The sequence below is a fragment of the Trypanosoma cruzi genome, genomic scaffold, assembly GCF_000209065.1.
Source record: "Trypanosoma cruzi strain CL Brener 1047053517137 genomic scaffold, whole genome shotgun sequence".
Classification (NCBI taxonomy): Eukaryota; Euglenozoa; class Kinetoplastea; order Trypanosomatida; family Trypanosomatidae; genus Trypanosoma; species Trypanosoma cruzi.
In genome coordinates this window covers 15,146-34,071 of record NW_001849456.1, presented here as the reverse complement: position 1 = coordinate 34,071, position 18,926 = coordinate 15,146, and the positions used below count along the sequence as shown (strand labels likewise).

At 53.2% G+C, this 18,926-nt stretch overlaps 7 protein-coding genes and 1 pseudogene across 7 annotated transcripts, besides 18 other annotated features; 5 read left to right on the top strand and 3 right to left on the bottom strand.

The window, feature by feature from the left end:
• Positions 1-3,161: a sequence feature (heterozygous, Esmeraldo-like haplotype).
• On the top strand, positions 173-868 carry Tc00.1047053511553.209 (annotated as a pseudogene).
• Positions 1,142-1,214: a sequence feature (A-rich).
• Positions 1,421-2,902, top strand: Tc00.1047053511553.200 (mucin-associated surface protein (MASP), putative; the record flags this gene model as incomplete). Its single annotated transcript, XM_808793.1, has 1 exon — positions 1,421-2,902. The coding sequence occupies one exon, from the start codon at positions 1,421-1,423 to the stop codon at positions 2,900-2,902; it is 1,482 nt and encodes a 493-aa protein (XP_813886.1).
• Positions 2,846-2,875: a microsatellite.
• Positions 3,024-3,073: a microsatellite.
• Positions 3,162-10,878: a sequence feature (areas not merged during assembly with more than two copies in the genome that could not be assigned to a particular haplotype).
• Positions 3,841-3,861: a sequence feature (AT_rich).
• Positions 4,008-4,028: a sequence feature (AT_rich).
• Positions 4,881-4,909: a microsatellite.
• Tc00.1047053511553.180 (uncharacterized protein) lies at positions 4,980-5,738 on the top strand (the record flags this gene model as incomplete). Its single annotated transcript, XM_808792.1, has 1 exon — positions 4,980-5,738. The coding sequence occupies one exon, from the start codon at positions 4,980-4,982 to the stop codon at positions 5,736-5,738; it is 759 nt and encodes a 252-aa protein (XP_813885.1).
• On the top strand, positions 6,562-7,416 carry Tc00.1047053511553.160 (90 kDa surface protein, putative; the record flags this gene model as incomplete). Its single annotated transcript, XM_808791.1, has 1 exon — positions 6,562-7,416. The coding sequence occupies one exon, from the start codon at positions 6,562-6,564 to the stop codon at positions 7,414-7,416; it is 855 nt and encodes a 284-aa protein (XP_813884.1).
• Positions 8,152-9,243, top strand: Tc00.1047053511553.150 (mucin-associated surface protein (MASP), putative; the record flags this gene model as incomplete). Its single annotated transcript, XM_808790.1, has 1 exon — positions 8,152-9,243. The coding sequence occupies one exon, from the start codon at positions 8,152-8,154 to the stop codon at positions 9,241-9,243; it is 1,092 nt and encodes a 363-aa protein (XP_813883.1).
• Positions 9,655-9,675: a sequence feature (AT_rich).
• Positions 10,879-11,686: a sequence feature (haploid, Esmeraldo-like haplotype).
• On the bottom strand, positions 11,595-13,178 carry Tc00.1047053511553.140 (mucin-associated surface protein (MASP), putative; the record flags this gene model as incomplete). The annotated part of the gene is made up of 1 exon (XM_808789.1): positions 11,595-13,178. One exon carries the CDS (start codon positions 13,176-13,178, stop codon positions 11,595-11,597), a length of 1,584 nt encoding a protein of 527 aa, XP_813882.1.
• Positions 11,687-12,838: a sequence feature (areas not merged during assembly with more than two copies in the genome that could not be assigned to a particular haplotype).
• Positions 12,742-12,804: a microsatellite.
• Positions 12,839-13,425: a sequence feature (heterozygous, Esmeraldo-like haplotype).
• Positions 13,382-13,466: a sequence feature (T-rich).
• Positions 13,426-13,957: a sequence feature (areas not merged during assembly with more than two copies in the genome that could not be assigned to a particular haplotype).
• On the bottom strand, positions 13,742-14,335 carry Tc00.1047053511553.130 (mucin TcMUCII, putative; the record flags this gene model as incomplete). Its single annotated transcript, XM_808788.1, has 1 exon — positions 13,742-14,335. One exon carries the CDS (start codon positions 14,333-14,335, stop codon positions 13,742-13,744), a length of 594 nt encoding a protein of 197 aa, XP_813881.1.
• Positions 13,854-13,989: a microsatellite.
• Positions 13,958-14,277: a sequence feature (areas merged during assembly that could not be assigned to a particular haplotype. This can correspond to areas where the two haplotypes were merged or to regions with more than two copies in the genome that were merged during assembly.).
• Positions 14,278-18,926: part of a sequence feature (areas not merged during assembly with more than two copies in the genome that could not be assigned to a particular haplotype) that runs on past the window's edge.
• Positions 15,962-18,022, bottom strand: Tc00.1047053511553.120 (surface protease GP63, putative; the record flags this gene model as incomplete). The annotated part of the gene is made up of 1 exon (XM_808787.1): positions 15,962-18,022. The coding sequence occupies one exon, from the start codon at positions 18,020-18,022 to the stop codon at positions 15,962-15,964; it is 2,061 nt and encodes a 686-aa protein (XP_813880.1).

Genomic DNA, 18,926 nt, shown 5'->3' with positions numbered 1-18,926 from the left:
TTGGAGTGTGTGTCGTGCGTGGTGTGCGGCGTACGGTGCATGCCTGGCTGCTGCCCTCTCCTCATGTGGTGTGCCCTCTGTGTGTGTCTGCCGCACCTCTCGTCTCCCCTGTTGCTCTCCATGTCCCTTGCTGTGCAGGTCAGCTCCACACCACTGAACGACCACACTCACGATGATGACGTGCCGTCTGCTGTGCGCCCTGTTGGTGCTCGCCCTGTGCTGCTGCCCGTACGTGTGCGCGACAGCGGATGGTGAAGGTGTTAATATCCTCGGTCAACCGCTGCCTCAGCCAGGAGTGCAAACTCCGAGCAGTAAGCAACTGCAATCAGATAATTCCGGTGTGGCGGGGTCACAAAGTAATTCCGATACAACAAAGGGACAAAATCAGGTAACTGGTAGAGGAGGAGGCGAAAACTCCCTCTTAACCCCTCCTGCGCCAACGAGAGAAAGTGCTACGTCCGGTACGAAAGAGTCCACAGATCCGGAAGCCGGCAGGACACAGGAAACAGATGCAATGACCGGAACCGGAGTGTTACAAATACGGCCCAGAGACGCAGAGTCACCGGATTCGAGGACCGTTACAGCGCCAAGTACGGCCACTACGGGAATGTCACCAACTCCTCCAAACGAACTGGAAAAAAAATTCAGCAAAAAGGATCACTGCGCCAGCTACGACCACCACGACTACAACGACCACCACTACAACACAGGCACCAAGTACTACCACGACTACAGAGGCGCCAACCACGACGACCACCCGCGCACCGTCACGTCTTCGCGAAATTGACGGCAGCCTCAGCAGCTCCGCGTGGGTTTTTGTCTCGCTGCTGCTTGCCTTATCCGCGCTGGCGTACAGCACTCTGGGCTAAAGAGGTGAATGCGGGCTGTGCGTGCCAGCACTCAACCGCGGAGATTTGTGTGCGTCTACTGTGGTCCGATGTAAATAAATGAGAGAAAATAATGATTGTGTGATTTGCTTCATTTGCTTCCGCTGCCCTGCTGTGTGCTCCTTGCCGCTCCCCGCATCCGTCATGTTGAACGCATCCCAGACACTCTGGTATGTACTACACGCACACAACTGCTTGCATGGACGCATGTCCGTGTGTGAATGCATGCACACTGGAGCCATACTGTGCAGCCCTTTGTTTTTTGTGTGTTTTTACATTTTTTACTGTTGCTGTTTGTTTACCTGTGTTTTGTTTTTATTTTTTTTTGCTGATTATTAATTGCTGCGGGGCGTTTTGTGTGTTTTTGCCCTTTCGCTGATTGCAACTGCCTCATGTTGTGTGCTGCTGCCGCTGCTGGGGTGCTGACATTTGTTGCTGTGGCGTGACTGTGTGAATTGTCTCTCCTTTTGCTTTCACTCTGCGTTGACGGGGAGTTAGTTTGTGCTGAAGGCTGCACGCAAGTGACAGGAGTGATGGCGATGATGATGACTGGCCGTGTGCTGCTGGTGTGTGCCCTCTGCGTGCTGTGGTGCGGTGCGGTTTTTGGACACGCTGAGGGTTTGGCAGCTGTCGGTGGCAGCTCTGGTGGTGACAACAGTCCTGGAAGTGAAGGTGGCTCACGTGGAGGTCCTGAAGTAAATTCCTCTTTGGAGCCTCTTTCTGTTGTTGGAGGTCCCAAAGGAAATATGATGTCTTCGTTGGAAACTTCTCTCTCTGTTGGTAGTATTCCTCCAAATTCTCTTTCCGAAGAGGGTGATGGTCTACAGTCCCTTGGCGATACGCTCAATTCTGAGGACGAGGTATCTTCAGATGTAAGTGGTCCGTCAGTACAAACAAAAACGCCTGGACAGTCCGATTCGCCCATCGTGAAGGCACCGGAGAAGTCAGATCCCAAAATAAAAACGCACATCTCTGATAAACAAGGAGAAGCAGGAAGTACAGAGGATAATGAGGATGCAACAGAAAGCGAGAAAAGGCATAGTGAGGTGGTGAAGAGAGACACCTCCAGCGCCCTCCAATCACCGCCAACACCGCCAGTACCGGCGTACCCAGCAGAAGAAACCCCACTAGCACCAGCAAACTTACGGAATGCAGTAGAAGAAAAGCGAAACACACCGCCGTCACAAACCAAAACGGATCCCGAGGCACCAGAACCGTCTCTAGAGGATGCTGAGGCAGAGAAACACGGTGAAGGAACAACCAAATCCGATTCGATGAAGGATGCAGCTAAAGGCCGTTCAGGAGATTCAACACCATCATCCATCTCTACAAGTGACAGCGTTGACGCCCAGAGGAAGGCGGAGGAGGAGGATGACAATGAGATGGAAGCCCTCAATCCCAATGAAGCCTCTATTTTACCTTTGGTGAACAAAAATGGTCAAGGAAACGTGATTCCATCTTTTTCTGCTGAACAGCAGGAGCAAAAAGGACAGCCGTTGGGGAAAAGCGGTGCGGGCGGTGTACCCGCATCACCACTGTCCACTGTAACGAGTTCCTCAGCAGGCAAGGAGTCCGTAAAGCATTTGACACCAGGAACATCTCCTGATGGGCATCAAAATGTGGATGGCGGTTCTACTGCTGATGGCTACCAAACGGTGAGCACAGGATATGGAGATAAAACGCAGGAGGATGCACCACACAAAACTCCTACGGGAAACCTTGCCACAGCAGATGCAAATGGCCCTACAACTATGGGCGTGGGGCAAGATGGAACCACAGTGAATACTGAGGTGGGTGCGAGCTCCGCTGAGGATGAGGAGAAGGTGGCAGGAAAGAATGTGCAGGAGGAAGAGGTCCAGCCACAGAACAGGGATGTGAATGGTGCGGCACTCAACAGCAGCCTCGGACATTTGTCGCAGGGGAATAACAGCGATGCCGGCACTGTGCGTGGGAGCGGACTGCTGCTGCTGCTGCTGCTGCTCCTGTTGGGACTGTGGGGGTTTGCGACTCTGTGAGGCGTGACTGGCTGCCGCGTGGGACAATTGCGACCTCCTCAGCAGAGACTTTCTTTCCCATGGGAACGAATTTCGTTTATAGGTCTTTTTTTCTTTTTGCGTATTTTAATTTAATTTCTTGTTTGCTTTTTTTGTGTGTTGTTGTTGTTTTGTTTTGTTTTTTTGGTTTTGGGGGCAATCACTATGGACGTTCTTTTTCTTTTCTACTCATCCCTCTTTTAATTGTTTCTTCTGCACTCTTCCTGTGAGGGGTGCCGTGTGTTTCCCGCCCAACTGCTCCACTCGCACACCCACCGACACGCTCATGACGACGGCCCTGTGCGCCTCGCCTGCTGCACGCATGAGGAGGGGCCGCGACGAACGGCGCGCTGAGGGAGCCGTGACGTGTGGGCGTGCGACGAGAGCCTGTGGGGCGGAGCACACATTTCTTTCTCTCTTGTTTTTTTGTTTTTTAGCGGCGAGGGCGGGCAGACACCCGCAGCGCCACACACACACAGCCACACCCTGCCGCCGTGTTTTTTGTTTTCTTTTTGCTTTGCGTGTGCATTTCACGCGGTGGCACCCCCCTCGGTGTCGGTCTTGTGAGCATTTCTTTTCCCCTCCTGAGTTTTTTTTTCTTTTGCTGCGCTCACTCTCCCGATGGAGTGACGCGACTCCCGTCATTTCTGCGTGCTTCTCTCAGTCCCCATGCACACAAGAAGAGTGACTGTGCTCTGCAGGCCGCACTCACGCGCCGATGAGAGGGCTGAGGGGAGCAGCAACACGCAGATGACCCATGAAATATAAACGATGTGTGGACACATGGAGGGTCAGACGGTTGAAAGACATGCAACTATTTAATTTTCTTTTGCGGGCAAAATATATGCAGACAGTTTGGTGTGGCCACACGGCAGCCGGCTGCTTTTTTAAATTTGTGTGGAACAGTAATGGACGATTTCTTTTTTATTTATAATTATTTTGTGTGATGGGGTTTGTGTAAGACGAAGGGGGGAAAGATTTTTTGTTCTAAATAAATCTTGTGTGAATTGCCACTGCTTGGGCTGCAGTGCAGTCATGAGTTTGAGCGGTCTTTTTCTTGTTGTTTCCGCCATGCACCTCCGCTGTGTATTTTTTTTTTTTTTTTTTTGCGTCCCTTCACATGCTCTGCTCCCTTTTCTTTACTTCTTTGCTTTGTGTTTCTGCAGGCACACACAACCACACACACACAAAATGCACATTGCAGTGGATTTGAATGCATCTTTTGCAGTGCATGCTGGCAGTTGCGTGTGGCGGCTGTTGTATTCTTCCGTTGCAATGAGGAGAAGGGAGGAGGGAGTGCGCAGCCCGAGTCTCTTTTCCTGCGGGTGTGATGCACCGCGTGTGACTGCGTTGAGTTGGGCTCTGTGTCCCATTGAGGGCGGGATGGCTGGAAATTTTGTTGCCGCGTCATGGATAGCTGAGGGTCCACTGGCGCGTGTGGCTGGTGTGGTGGGTGCTCGCTCCGTGTGCGTTGTGTGGTGGCCGCGGGCTTTTGGCATTTCCCGTTGGCTTTGTGAATGAGCTGGGAGAATATGGTGGCGGATATCTTCTCCTCCTGCATGGTGGGTGGCTGCTGGCGTTGTGTGCCTTCCTTGCGTGGATGCTGCCCCGTGGTGTGTGAACTGTGCGGCTGGGCCTGCTGCCTTCTCTTGTTGTCTGCCCTCTCTCTCGCTGTATCCGCTGCACTCCGTCCCTCTCCCTCTTGTTGCATTCTTTTCTTCTGCCTCACGGATCATCTGACTGGCTCCAGCGACTCCACTACGGGTGACGATGACTGCGATGGTGGCGATGGTGACGGTGCGGCGGCGTGTTGGTCCTTACGCTCTTGTGCTGCTGCTGCTGCTCGTCCGTGTGCGTGACGGCTGTTGGGATTCCTGGAGATGTATCTGGTGATGTGGATGCGGTGGTTGTGCCGGTGGATGTGTCGTGTGCTCCGAGTGACGGCAGCCTGAGCTATCGCGTGCGCGTGTGTGTGTGTGTGTGTGCGTGGAAGAAGAGTTCTGCTGCCAGTGCTGAGGCTCAGCATGAGAATTATACTTTCAGTGGCTTTGATGTGCGCATGCATAGCAGGAATGGTGAGCTGGGTGCTGTGTGCCATGTGGCCAATGCGGTGCACACATGTAGCAACTGTGCTGCCAGCTGTGCAAGGAAAGAGGAAGAGGCCACCGTTGCCTTCACGATGAATGTGACGACACATAAATACGCCGGCCCTTATGAATTGTGGTGGCGCCAATTTTCCCCCGACGGAACCATCCATCCGCCTGCACGGAGCAGCGATGCTGACCGGACGGTCATCTGTCAGTTGCCGCCACCCCGTGAAGGGAAGGATGACACAAAATCTGGTGGGACAACTGCGCCGCAAGTTAATGCTGAGCCGTCACGTCAACACGAGGATTGGCGACAGTCTGCGGCGGCTGACGGACCGAACACCGTCGATCAGAGTCCCGCATCCAACACGGCGACCAACACGTCCGAGACGAAGCTTGAGTTTGCCACCAATTCGAACGAAATGATGGTCCCGAATGCATCCAAGAAGAGGCTTTCCTTTGCCAACGGTCCGAGAATATTAGTGGCGTCGAATGCATCCGGGATCATGTCTGTCACTTATGGCGGCAGGGAACACGTTGCTGCGGATAACACGGTCGAGGTGAGTGAGCGCAACGCCACCGGACACAAATCTCTCGTTCTAGAAAATGGCACTGCAGGCAGTTTATTTTTTGCTGAGGGTGATGCGGACGGATTGACTCAACGCAATGCCTCTGGACACGAAAACCGCAATTACGAGAATTCACCGCGCAGTATTCCGAGAGCGGTGTGAGTCCCGACGACTGCTTTGCCCTGCTCAACGACGCGAAATTGACACTGCGAGAGTTAACTGTTGACAGCACTGTGCGTATGTGCGTGTATTGGGTGCTGCTGCTTCTTCTGGGGTTGTGTGGAGTTGTGGCGGTCTTGTGAGCCAAAGAGTGTGGAATTGCGACCCCTCACGGGGAACATGTGCCGCGTTCTTTGCGTGTTAATTTTTATTACTTTTTTACTGCTAGTTTTTTTCCTGGAATTATAAGCTCCTTTTTTTATTTAATGGTTGGTTGCTGTACACCCTCATGTTTGACGTGCCTCTTTGTTTTGTTGTTTGTTGCCCACACGCGGTGCCGGTCTCATTGCTGTGCGTCCCACGGACTGCACGAAAGGAGGATTGGAGGAACAGGCCGGATGCCGCAATGAAATGTGAGGGATGTTGTGTGGGCTCAGGGAGCAGCACGATCTTTTTTATTTGATTTCTTTTCTTGGTGAAGGCATTATGTACACAGACACACACGGTTCTCTTGTGCTGCTTGGCATAAGAAATAAGAGTGCTGCCCGATTGATTTTTTTAAAAGTTTTGGGAGTTTTGTTGGACTCTCATCATTTTTTTTTCTGTGTTCTTTTTTTTTGTTTTTTCCGCCCTTTTAATTTTTGGTTTACGGGTCGGTGTGTGAGTTCTGCGGTTTTAATGATTCCATCTGTCCTTTTTGGTGTGCGCTTCTTCTGGCTGCTGCCATTTATTACCATGCGGTGGCTGTGCGTGGTGTAGCTGCTGTCTCTCTGTACTTCCTTTCTCATGCAGATCGAATCCAAGTTATTCAACAACGATAGTTTCGATGATGATGCGCCGTATTTTTTGTGTTGTGTTGGTGCTGGCACTGCTGTGCTGCTGCTCGTGCGTGTTTGCCGTGAAGGAAGGGGAGGAGCAAGAGCCGCAGGTGACGCAGGTGAATGCAGAGTGTGCGGGTGACGGTAATGTTGCGCGTTGGCAACTCCGTGGGAAGTCATTGTGGTACAACTGCTCGGATGCAGCTCCTGGTGCGGGACAAATGATTTGCAGCATGGGCGACGGAAACTGTGCGTCCGAGGATGTTCGGAAGCGTATCAACGGAGGTGCGAAGGATGGCGTCTTCACAATCAACGTCACATCGCCCACTCCAGACATCCTGGAAATTTGGTGGAAGCGTAAAGTGGAGCCGAAGGCGGCCACCGTTGAAAGTGTTCCGGCCAAACCTTTGGAAGCAGAACCTCCGAGCCCTCCAGAGGACAATATTTCTCGTGAAACATCTTCCAGACCGGATTCTGAATCTTCTCCTGCTGTCGTTCAGGTTGCGACTGGTGCCCCTCCTCCTCCACCACCTGCAACTTCAGGCGGCGCTGGTGCTGACTCTGCTGCTGGCGCTGCGGCCACGACGGATCCTTCTGCTGCGGCCTCGCAAGCGTCGGATCACGCTCCCTCTGGTGAACTTCAAGGCCCTTCACATTCTGCCTCTGCTGCTTCTCCTGCACCCGAATCCATACCAGACCCGGAGCTCACAGAGAGCGGCGGCCACTCCTCCCATGACCCCCCCAGTGGAGCTGCAGGAAGAGAATGCTGCTGCGCCACCGACTCAGTTGTCCCAGACCGGCGAGGACGGGGGTGCAGCGGAAGGCGCCGAAGAGGACACCGCCGCCAACACCACCGACACTGATTCTAGCGAAGGAAATTCTACGGCGGCAAGCACGCCGGCTCCTCTTTCCTCTGCGCCCACAACGAACGCGCTGGAGAACAGTGTGGGAACTGACGCCTGCTTCCATGACACCCATCTGCATGCCCGGCTGCTGCTTGTTCTGGCTGCACTCACGTACGGGACACTGGGCTGAAGAAGTGAATGCGGGCTATTAAAGCCGGCACTCAACCACGGGGATTTGTGCGTTTCTTTTGTTTTACAGAGTAATAACTAATAGAAAGTAATGATTGTGTGTTTTGCTTCATTTGCTTCCGCTGCGCTGCTGTGTGCTCCATGTTGTTGCTCCCTCTGTCCGTCACTTGGCACGCATCCCAGACACACTCATATGCACGGCACGCCCACAACTGTTTGCGTGGACGCATGTCTGTGTGCTGTTGCATGCACACTGGAGCTATACTGTGCATCAGTTTATCTCTTGTGGTTTTACCTTTTTTTTAATTTATTGCTGTTTGTTTACTCGTGTTTTTTTAAATTGCTTTGTGTTTATTTTTCTTGCTGATTCATTGCTGCGGGGCTGTGTGTTTGTGTGCGTTTTTTTTCCTTTCGCTGATTGCAACTGCCCCATGTTGTGTGCTGCGCTGCTGCTGTTTGTTACTGTGGCTGTGAGTGGCTGTGTGACTTGTCTCTTTTTTGCTTTCACTCTCCGTTGACGTGTTGTTAGTTTGTGCTGAAGGCTACACGCAATTGACAGGAGTGATGGCGGTGATGATGACCGGCCGTGTGCTGCTGGTGTGTGCCCTTTGCGTGCTGTGGTGCGGTGCCGGCGGAGGCGAATGCACAGAGGTGGTGAAAGCGCCTGCCGGTGGTGCTGGAGGTGGGAGTGGTGGTAAAAGTGCGGTGGAGACTGCTGAAACTTCAACGTCAGGACCAGACACATCAGATTCACCAATAGATGTATCCAAGGTTAATCAATCAACAGAAGCGTCTGGAGGAAAATCTTTGGAAGGGAACGGAGTTAATGTTGATCAACAGGATGTTGTTCCTGGAGTGGAGGAGGAAGATGGAAGCCCTTCAGGGCGTTTAGAAGAAATTGTGGTGAACGATCCAGGAAAAGAAAATACAGAACGGCCATTACAAAATAAAGAACAGGAAGTAAGGCAACTGCCACAATCGCAAGTACATGTACCACAGCAACCGCAGTCACCACCGCAACAGTCACAACCGCTATCGCCATCAGCACCTCAGCCACACACTTCTGCTTCAGAAGAGGGTAAAGGTGTTGGCGAGAACAATACGGGTGGAGAAGGTCAGCCCTCATTGGGAGCACAAGATATTGGAAACGAGGATTCAAAGAACCACAGAAAAGAAGACCCATTAAAGAGTTCAGGTATAAAATCACAAAGCAGTAAACAGGCCCAAACGACAGTGCCAAACACAGTACCGCCGGAGCACAAAACCCAAAATGAAGTGTTAACCCAGGAAAAAAAGACGAATGAAAGCCAAAGCACGGATACATCCACGAACCTACCCGAACTACAAAAGGAAAATAAGGAATATCCTGCCTCTACGGAAGGTACGGCGCAGAGTACATCAACTGGCAGTCAAGAACAAGAAGCTGAGCCATCTACAAGCGAAGAACCTTCCCCTTTTGAGGAGGAACAATCCACAGGGACGAAGACAAACGAGGATGCTCGAACTCCGGATGCTGCAGCGACAGAAAAACGCCAAACTGGAGATAATGAAAAGGTTGGCGACAGTGACGGCAGCACCGCGATACCCCACACCACCTCCCCTCTTTTGCTTCTTGTTGCGGCCGCTGCGGCTGCTGCTGCGGTGGTGTCCGCGTGAGAGTGAGGAAGAGAGAGCCATGCACCGCCCGCACACACACTCGTCCTTCTCTCTCTCACTCTCTGTGTGTGTCCCCTTGCATGGACTCTCGCCCTCACCTCATCCCACGAAGCACACACATAATGTGCCCATTGTATATATTGCATGCACATCCATGCAGGCCCGTTGGTGCTCTCTTTTGCACCACACGCACCGCTGCCGTCCTGCCTGGCTGCATGGGCGGAGCACCGTAACTGTTTCTGTTTTGTTTTTATTGCATTGAGTGGGCGACCTCTCTCTCTCTCTCTCCCTCTGTGTGTGTTTTGCTTTACGGGAGCAATGAGAGTGTGTGCGCTGGTAGTCCCACGCTTCGGCTTCTTTTTTTTTGTCTATTGCTGTTTTACTTGTGTTGTGGTTGGGTGCACCCATTACATTTTTTTTTTATTTATTTTTGGCTTACTTTGACTGCGGACGTCCAAAATGTCCTTTGTTCGATATTTTCTTGTTGTTTCTTCCTTTCTTGTTGGGAGAGTGTCAGTCTCTCGTATCCTTGTCACGCCAAGTTTTTTTTTTTTTTTTTGACATGCGTCATGCGTCAGTTGATCTACTTTACTCTGCGGCCTGCTTTGCTTCCGGTGCTGCTGCTAGCGATGATGTCTGCGCTGTGATTTGTCGGCGGGTGTCTTGCTGTCAGCCTGACGTATCCTTCGTTCCTTGACGATTTGTTGCGTACCGACGGTGCGTGGGCGTCTCTGGTGATAGTGAGGGATGCGTTTCTCAGAGCGCAGGATGCGTCGCGGGTGTGCGGCGTCGTTTGTGAGGACCGATGGGTGACCATCCGCATCCAGGCGTCATCAACGGACTGTGAGGACAGCATAAGGCACTGCGGCTTCTTTTGGTGTTGCACAAAGAATTTATTGGACGGTGCGTTTGTTTTCCATCTTTTGCAGCTTTTGTGGGGAAGGTGGGGGGCTGAGGGCATGAGGACTGAATTCATTTGAGTGGCTGCGTTCCGTTGGCTTGCGGCCAGTCGTGGCACTCTTTTGGGGTTTGGCAGCTTGTCTCTTTTGTTTACTTCCAACTGCAGCACGTGGATAACACGAATCCGAGGAACATTTGTTTGACCGCGTGTGAGCTGCTGCCGTGCGTGGGGCATGGACTATGTGATTGTGTGGGGAGGTGCATTGGGGTGACGAATACTTCTGTTTGGCGTGTCGCGGTGTGTCGGAATGATGTTCGGATGACGTGTGAAGGGTGTTGTTTGTGATTTATGTGTCTTCTCTGGTGGACCCGACATGTGTGCGGGGATTGTGGCATTGCTGGCTGACAGCTCCACGTCACTTTTCAGCATTCCTGGATGTGCTGAGGAATGACGGCTGGCGACCAGCGTGTTGGTGCTGCTGGTGGAAATAGGTGCATCGGGAATAGGCCGTTTTCCCTTTTCCGTGCTGGAGCCGATGAACTGGCACGAGGGCACCGGCTGCAGGCTGCCTCCCAGCACGTGTGAGCAGCGGATCCATGCACACACAGACGCTCATCGCAAGAGCGTGTGCGATCACAGTGGCCTTTTGTGGCGTGCTTTTGTGGACGTCAGCCCATCGAAGAATGTGTGAACCAAACGGCTGACCGCACACGAGGAAAATGAGTGCGTGCACTGTGCCGTGTTTCAGCGTCGATGGCAGAGCGACAGGAAGCCCGTGCTGGCAACTGAGATCTTTGCGTCGCGAGGGATGTCGGTGTTGATTTTGGATCGTCGAGGGTGAAGTGATTTTGCTGCTGCCCGTGTGTGTGGCCACTCCGGCAGAGGGCGGACACAAAAGGGAGGGATGCAGGCGCTGCGTGTGTGTGTGTGTGCGGGTGCCATGCAACGTCACAACAAACGTGCTGCGACTCGGTGACCCTCACATCGTTGTGGTCCTCACGAACAGCCGAGGCACGGCCCACATCGATGCACTTAGTGGACGGAGTGAGGCATCTTTTGAGGCGCTGCAGGAAACAGGATGTGTTGACGCAGCCACGACGTGCATGGAGTGTCACGATGGCACAGTCGGCTGTGGCTGGTGGAATATTTACTTCTCGGAGGCAACAGAGAGAGAGAGAGAGAGGTCGCCCACTCAATGCAATGGAAACAAAAAAAAAAACAGTTACGGTGCTCCGCCCATGCAGCCAGGCAGGACGGCAGCGGTGCGTGTCGTGCAAAAGAGAGCACCAACGGGCCTGCATGGATGTGCATGCATATATACAATGGGCACATTATGTGTGTGCTTCGTGGGATGAGGTGAGGGCGAGAGTCCATGCAAGGGGACACACACACAGAGAGAGAGAAGGACGAGTGTGTGTGCGGGCGGTGCACGGCTCTCTCTCCCTCACTCTCACGCGGCCTCCACCGCAGCAGCAGCCGCACATGCAAAAACAAGAAGAAGAAGCAAAAGAGGGGAGGTGGTGTGGAAGGCCGCGGTGCTGCCGTCGCTGTCTTCAGGCGGCGCCGTGTCATTTTTTCTGGAGGTGGTGACTGTTTCCGCTGTTTGTATTGCTGCCTCACTGACTGTAGGAGCGACGTTGGTGTTGCCAGCTTCGGCGTCGTCCTGCGGTCTGTTGGGTTTGGGCTGCCGAGCATCATCCTCATCCTCCTTATTCTGGACATCGCCATTTTCATTTGCAGAGATGGATTTTGCTGTTGTTTCCGCTAAACCGCCGGCAGATGCTTTTTTCGTCGTATTCAATTGCGTTGTGACTTTATCTTTTTGCTCTTGCATACCATCCTTTGAAGGACGGTCCGGTGATTCGGACCCCGTTTTGTTGGGTGACGATGCCTTGTTCTGCATTTCTCTTTTTGAGGCCTCTGAGGCTCTTGGTGCTGTTGGTAGGCCTCCTTCTCCGTCTGGATTTGCCTGTACAGGAGTTACTGGTGGCACTTCTGGGGATAGTTCTGCTGATGGAACTGGCAGTAGTACTGCCGGTGTTTGTGGTAATAATAGCGTTTTTTCTACTGTTTGGTCGCCGGTGTTAGCAAACGAACTGGAAGGATCTTCCGTCTCCACGTCACTTTGCTTTGCCTTGTTTCCAGCTGCACCCCCATTAGCATCTGAGCATTTTGCTTTCTCTTGTGTATTCGGGGGCAGTGATCCTGCTTTGGATTCTGGTCCCTTTGGTGCATTCACGTTGGGCAATGGTAACCCTGCAGGCATTGTCTTTGACCGCTCAACGTTTGCTGAAGATTGCGTACCCTGCGAAGATGGTGCATCGGGGGCGGGAGATAAAAAAGTACCATCCGCAGAAAGAGAAGAATCCGAGAAATCACCTCGAGGACTGCCAATGTCGACTCCGCCTTTTCCCGCTCCACCAGAGAAAGAGCCAGTTTCACCACCGTAACCTAAACTCCCAAAAGCAGATTGATTGCCACCATTATGAGCAAGAGTCTCTAAATTCGAGCCTCCACCTCCAATGGAACTTCCACTTCCGTTGGAACCTCCTCCAGAACTGTCGGCACCAGGACCGCCACCGGGTTGAGTTCCATCCGATGCTGCTGGTGGTGGTGGTGATTGTAGTGGTGCTGGAGAAAGAAGTGAAGGTGGTGGCGGTACTTCTTCTTCTTCTTGCGTTTGACCATCAGGTGCCCCTTCTTGTGCTTTATCTCTTTCTTCCTTTTCTTTATCCGTAACATCGTCTTCATTATCAACCACGCCCAAGACTTTATCATCTGTTTGGTGCTTTGGTGAAGGGCCTTCTAAATCTTTAACCAACGGTTGCCTCACGAGATCGGAATCTTGATTAATTGGCTCCGCGTGCTGTTTTCCTGCAGCAGCAACAGGAGTTACGGGCTGCAAATCCCCCGATGATTCTTTTTTCTCTTCAGTAACCCGAACATCCTCGTCACATCTACCGCCAGAAGTACCGCACCACAGCACGCAGAGAGCACACACCAGCAGCACACGGCCAGTCATCATCATCGCCATCACTCCTGTCACTTGCGTGTAGCCTTCAGCACAAACTAACTCCCCGTCAAGGGAGAGCAAAAAGAAAATAAAAGTCACACAACCACACACAGTCACCACACAGTATCAAATGGCAGCAGCCCAGCGCACATACCCGGAGGCAGTTGTAATCATTGAAAGGGCAAGAAAAAAAAACAATACACACAGCCCCGCAATAATTGATCAGAAAGAAAAACATAAAAAAAAACAAACAATTAAAAGCAAAAAACAGTAAACAAACAGCAATAAAGTAAAAACACAAAAAACAAACAGCTGCACTAAATGGATCCAGTGTGCATGCACTCACACACAAAAATGCGTCCACGCAAAAAGTTGTGTGCGTGTAGTACATATGAGTGTGTCCGGGATGCGTTCAACGTGACGGATACATGGAGCAGCAACACGGAGCACACAGCAGGGCAGCGGAAGCAAATGAAGCAAAACACACAATCAATATTTTCTCTCACTTATTTACATGGGACCACAGTAGACGCACACAAATCTCCGCGGTTGAGTGCTGGCACGCACAGCCCGCACACAATTCTTTAGCCCACAGCGGTGTACGCCAGCGCGGATACGGCAAGCAGCAGCGGGGCACACACCCACGCAGAGCTGCTGAGGCTGCCGTCGATTTCTCGAAGACGTGACGGTGCGCGGGTGGTCGTCGTAGTTGCTGCTTCTGTAGACGTAGTACTTGGTGCCTCCGGCGCAGTGGTGGTCGTGGTCGTCGTAGTGCTTGGTGCCTGTGTTGTAGTGGTCGTTGTGGTTTTCGTAGTTGTCGTAGTGGTTGTCGCATTTATTGCATTTGTTTTTTGATTTTGGTCATTTGCGTTATCGGTTTCATCACCATCCACCTCTTCGTTAGTGGATTTCTCATCTTTTTCCTGATCCTGTGCCTGGCTGAGATCACTTTGTGACTCTGCTGTTACTTTCCCTCCCTCACTTACCTTTGGCGGAAGAGGAGTTGTATTAGGCAATTGCGTCACCTGATTTGGCCCTCCTAAATTAGACTTCGTTGGATCGGAGTTTCCTCCAGAATTACCAGCTTTATCTTCATCAGACGGTGTCGCGTACACTGACAGGCGGCAGCACAGGGCGAGCACCAACAGGGCGCACAGCAGACGGCACGTCATCATCATCGTGAGTGTGGTCGTTCACTGGTGTGGAGCTGATCTGCACAGTGAGGGACATGGAGAGCAACAGGGGAGACGAGAGGTGCGGCAGACACACACAGAGGGCAAACCACATGAGGAGAGGGCAGCAGCCAGGCATGCACCGTACGCCGCACACCACGCACGACACACACTCCAATCCACGGCAGCAGGCACACACACACACAAACCTGCACTCTGTAATACTTTTGTTGTACAATTGTTGTGGTCAGTGCATGCGCTCACACACAAAAGAAGTGAGAAAAGAGGAGACCACTACGTCTAAACATCAGACTGTAGACTACCAGAGGGACGAAAAAGACAAGAGGGCCGCGCCGCGTCGGCAATCGGTGCGTCACTTGCTTGCAGACCAGGCGTCGTGCGCGATTGGTGTCGCTCATTGTGACGCATACGTCCTCGTAGCCCCAGAGGGTGGAACAGCCAACGCCAACCCAAACACAGCTGTCAACACGCCATTGCCACAATCGTGAAGAGCCGGCTGGCACCACACACGGCAAGAAGGACACACCAAGACACGCCATGCACCAAAGGGGCGCATCAAGCCCGCAAACAGTGCGCACCGCTCCAACACCGCAGGGTCCTCCCGCACGCAGCATCCTCCTCCTCCTTATCTTCGGCTCATTGCCGCCACCTCCGACACCTGCACCTCACAATACCAGAGGGAAACACAAAACAGCTGAAGCAGCAACAGCAACAAAACTGCCACCTTGTTGCGCTGAGGCCACTGCACGAAAGGGTGCGCCGAAGACGGGAGTCCATCGCGCAGGAGACGGAAAAGAGCCCAACGAGACACCCAAGAGCCACACGTTGGCAGTCTTGTCGGGGCTGCCTCAACGCAACCACAACAAATAGTGCCGCAACCACGGAGCCATGCACCCTGACCCACAGCGTGTTCTCACAATCAGAACAGCAGGGACAGAAGGAAGTAAGACACACTACCCACAGTGCAGCAGAGCACCCGAAACACACACGGCCAATCAAAAACGGATGCAAAAACTCGGGAAGGCAAAAAAATAAAAAGGACGCATACAGATTAAAAGCCAAAGCACAGAAATTATTTGAGGTCCACATTCTCGCAATGACACACGCACAAAAAAAAAAAAGTCACAAAAACAAGCAAAAGTGTAAAAGATAAAGCCGCATGCACCAATTACGGAGGCAGAGGCAGTCGTCCCTGTCCTTCAGAGAAACAGCTGCTGGCACGACCCCGCCTCCATTGGAGCGCATTTCCTTTACTTTTTACTCACGATTAGAGTACGGTGATTTCCCCTCGTCCCAATCGCATCAAAAAACGCGTGTATACATGCGGTGCTGGGAACTTTCTTTTCTTTCCATGTTGCTTCGTTCACACACAGTTTTCACGAAAGTTAAACCCTCTAGGCAATAAAACAAAAACACCTTTTCCCAGAATAAAAAGCAATGAAAGACCGGTCATTTTGCCCATCACCCACAAGCAAAGAAGGAAACGGGGAATGCAGTGAGTGTATCATAGTGTTATTGCTACGGTTTTGCACATCTTGAGTGCGGGGCCAATGTGCCAACTAAATACTGTCGCCCTGCCGCAGTTTGATTGCGCCCAGCCGCCGCGGCTGCTCAAAGAGGCACCACCACTACCGCCGCAGCGACCACAACAAGAAGCACAAAGGGAATGAGGCCAGCAGTAGCAGCAGCCACACCGCCATCACTGTCGGCCTGCTGTACCAACGCATCGGGTATCGCCTGAAAATCGTCGCTGTTGACGGACGGAATCGGAGTGGCAGGCGCGGAGGCACTGGAAATCACCGCTGGGCAATCCGCCCGCGGGTCGCACTCCGCTCGTGCAACGTCCTCGCCGGGTGATGGCGCAAAAAAAGCGTCGGGGCCGGAGGCTCTGTTGGCTCCGTCGCTTCCACTGCCAGGTCTCCTCCCTCGCCGCTGAGTGTTGTCCTCACTTTCGGTCCGCACCCCCGGATCACACCTCGGACCGGCATGAAGGCCACCACCAGCGACACCCACAGCCGAAGCACCGGGAGGCTCCTTTTCAATGGAGGCACCAGACGCCACAGGAGACAACTGTGGACGAGTATTCTCCGGAGAAGGCGACCCTGAAGCAACCGCAGACTCTTCTGCTTCCTTCTCTTGCTCGTCAGCCTGTCCATCCACCAACGCACTCGGAATGACAAGACTGCTGCCGTTCGCGGCAATGGTGCACACCTCGCCGTAATTGGGGCACTTGATCTTCCCATCTTTCTTAAAATATTTCAACGTCACTGGGATGTCAGTGTCCTCAGGGCAAGGCTGAAAAACACTGCTGCCGAGGTGCCTCTCCTTCACTGTGCCCTCCTCACACGACACCTGCGCGCACACTCCCTTGACGCTTTTATGGCCATCACCATCCTTCGTCTCCAGTAATTCCGCGTCCAGGCACCACGAGCCACCGCCAGTCAGCGACCCACGGAGATAATCCACATTTTCGTCCGAGCACGTCCTGTACGTTGTCCCAGACGATATTTCGTGAAATTCGGAAGATACGACAGGGCAAACGTCCTTATCCACCAGACTCCCCTTGTCCTCAACGATGCTTGCGGTGCACGTCCCAACGTGACGGCGGTCGGAGGTGCAGCGAAGCGTCTCTGTGTCTTTAGCATCGCAAAATATGTGAGGATACTTGGCGGCAATATTATCGGTTGTATTGCACTTGTTGACCAGGAAGTCGCAGCCACTGCGGCTGCCCCAGCTCATCGGCTCCGCCATGCTCCAATTCACACGGTAGTATCCCATATCAGCAAAAGCCGCCATCGTCAGAGCCGTGTAGTAGCCGGCGCCGACTGCGGGGGCCATCAGCTCGTCCCGCGCGTGGCGTCCCTTCCAGTGAAGAATCGCTTTTTCCCGAGGGCCATCTTCGTCCTCCAGCACCATGCCCTCGAGAGACTTACAACCAAAGTGCGCTTTCGCCTTCTCCTGAACGTGCTTCCCTGCCACCATCCTGCGGTGCGTCCCACGCACACTTCTCTCTCGCTTCTTCACCAGGCTCTTTTCTCTCATGCTCTCCTGGCTGAACCCAAGTGCATGCGCAATTTCGTGTGCGGCAACGCGAACGCTCCACGCCGTGTCAGTCATGTACTTCGGGTCAAAGTCCATGGCGCCAATGGAAGGACAAAGATCCGTCAGTGTGTTACACGCGGCCGCCCACACAGCCCTGCCATCCGTGCCTGATGGCCCAGCAGCAGCGTAGATGATAAAACCTCCATTCGACACACCGTCGCTCTTGTGCCTGGTAGGAACCGTGAAATGGCTGCACGGTCCATTCATAGCCCTCGGTAAAGTTATCGTCCCACCAGTGGGTTTCACAAGGAGTCGCTCAGCGTGCAGTTTGACGGCACCGAAGAGAATTCTTCCAGTGTACAATTGTGTCTTTGCCTCCGTCAGGAAATGCTCTGCTTTGCATGATAACTTGTGCCCCAAGGCGTTGTAGCACTCATCCTCTCCCTCTTCGCAGTACTTCCTCTTGTTCATGCCTCTCTCCAGATCCTCCATGGAAACCGCAATGCGGATCGGCTCCCAGCCACTGTCGTCATCCTTTGCGGCGACGGTGTACGCCTGCATCGCGCCCTGTCCCTTGCGCGGCACCTCACGCACCACCGCAGTCAACAGCGGGCCGTTCCTCCTCATCATCACGTCAAACCCACGGCGTTATTGTGTGGCGGGTGCATCAGCAATACACCCACTGGCGCAGCACATCAGCAGCAACACCACCAGTGGGAAAGGCGGTGTGGCGTGGCGTGGCTGGCGCATGACTTGAGTAAAATGCATTTCTTGGTTTCGTGTGAGTAGCAGCAGCAGCGCAGCCTGGATGCGGGAAGAGAGAAACAAAAGAAAAAGAAGAGTAAGAAAAACAAAATGGCTTTGGACCAGTAATGCGTCAGAATGCGGCCCACGCAGCGGAGCAACAGGAGACCACAGAGGCGGCCATACACACAGCATGCGCACCGACTCCACCAAATGGACAATCTGTCAATCCGTCCTCAAGAGAACGCCCATCACCGTCGCACAGAGTCCTCACCAGACGCACCGCTCCCTCCACGCGGAGTGTTTGGTCTGCTCTCCTCGTGGTGTCGCAATATTTGTGTGACCGGCCACTCAACATCCGCCAACGGCACAGCACCAGTCACAGGTGCAGGAGCATCGCACAGCGCGCTCTCCCAGCAGATCATACCCTGTTGCGTAACCGCACGGCAACCCCGATTGTGATGCGCAGCCCTGAGGCGGAGATGCAAAGAGTCATGCGGACGGACCTTCTTTCACTGCTCTCCTTTCGGGGAACTCGACAACAAGCGTGCCGGCGGTGCGATCATTATGACAGTTCCATCCGCACTGCCACTGGCCGAGGAAGTTACTGTGAGCTCACTGCGTAGAGGTCACCGTGTCCGCCGTTGCTCTCCCGCCACCCCACAACCCCGCCGGCACTTCCAACAGAGCGGATCGGAGCGTCGCCAAAGGCAGCCACAGGCGCCAACACGCCGAGTCCAATGGAGCCCGCTGCGACATTCAAAAGCGCGCCGAGAGCTTCTCTATCTGT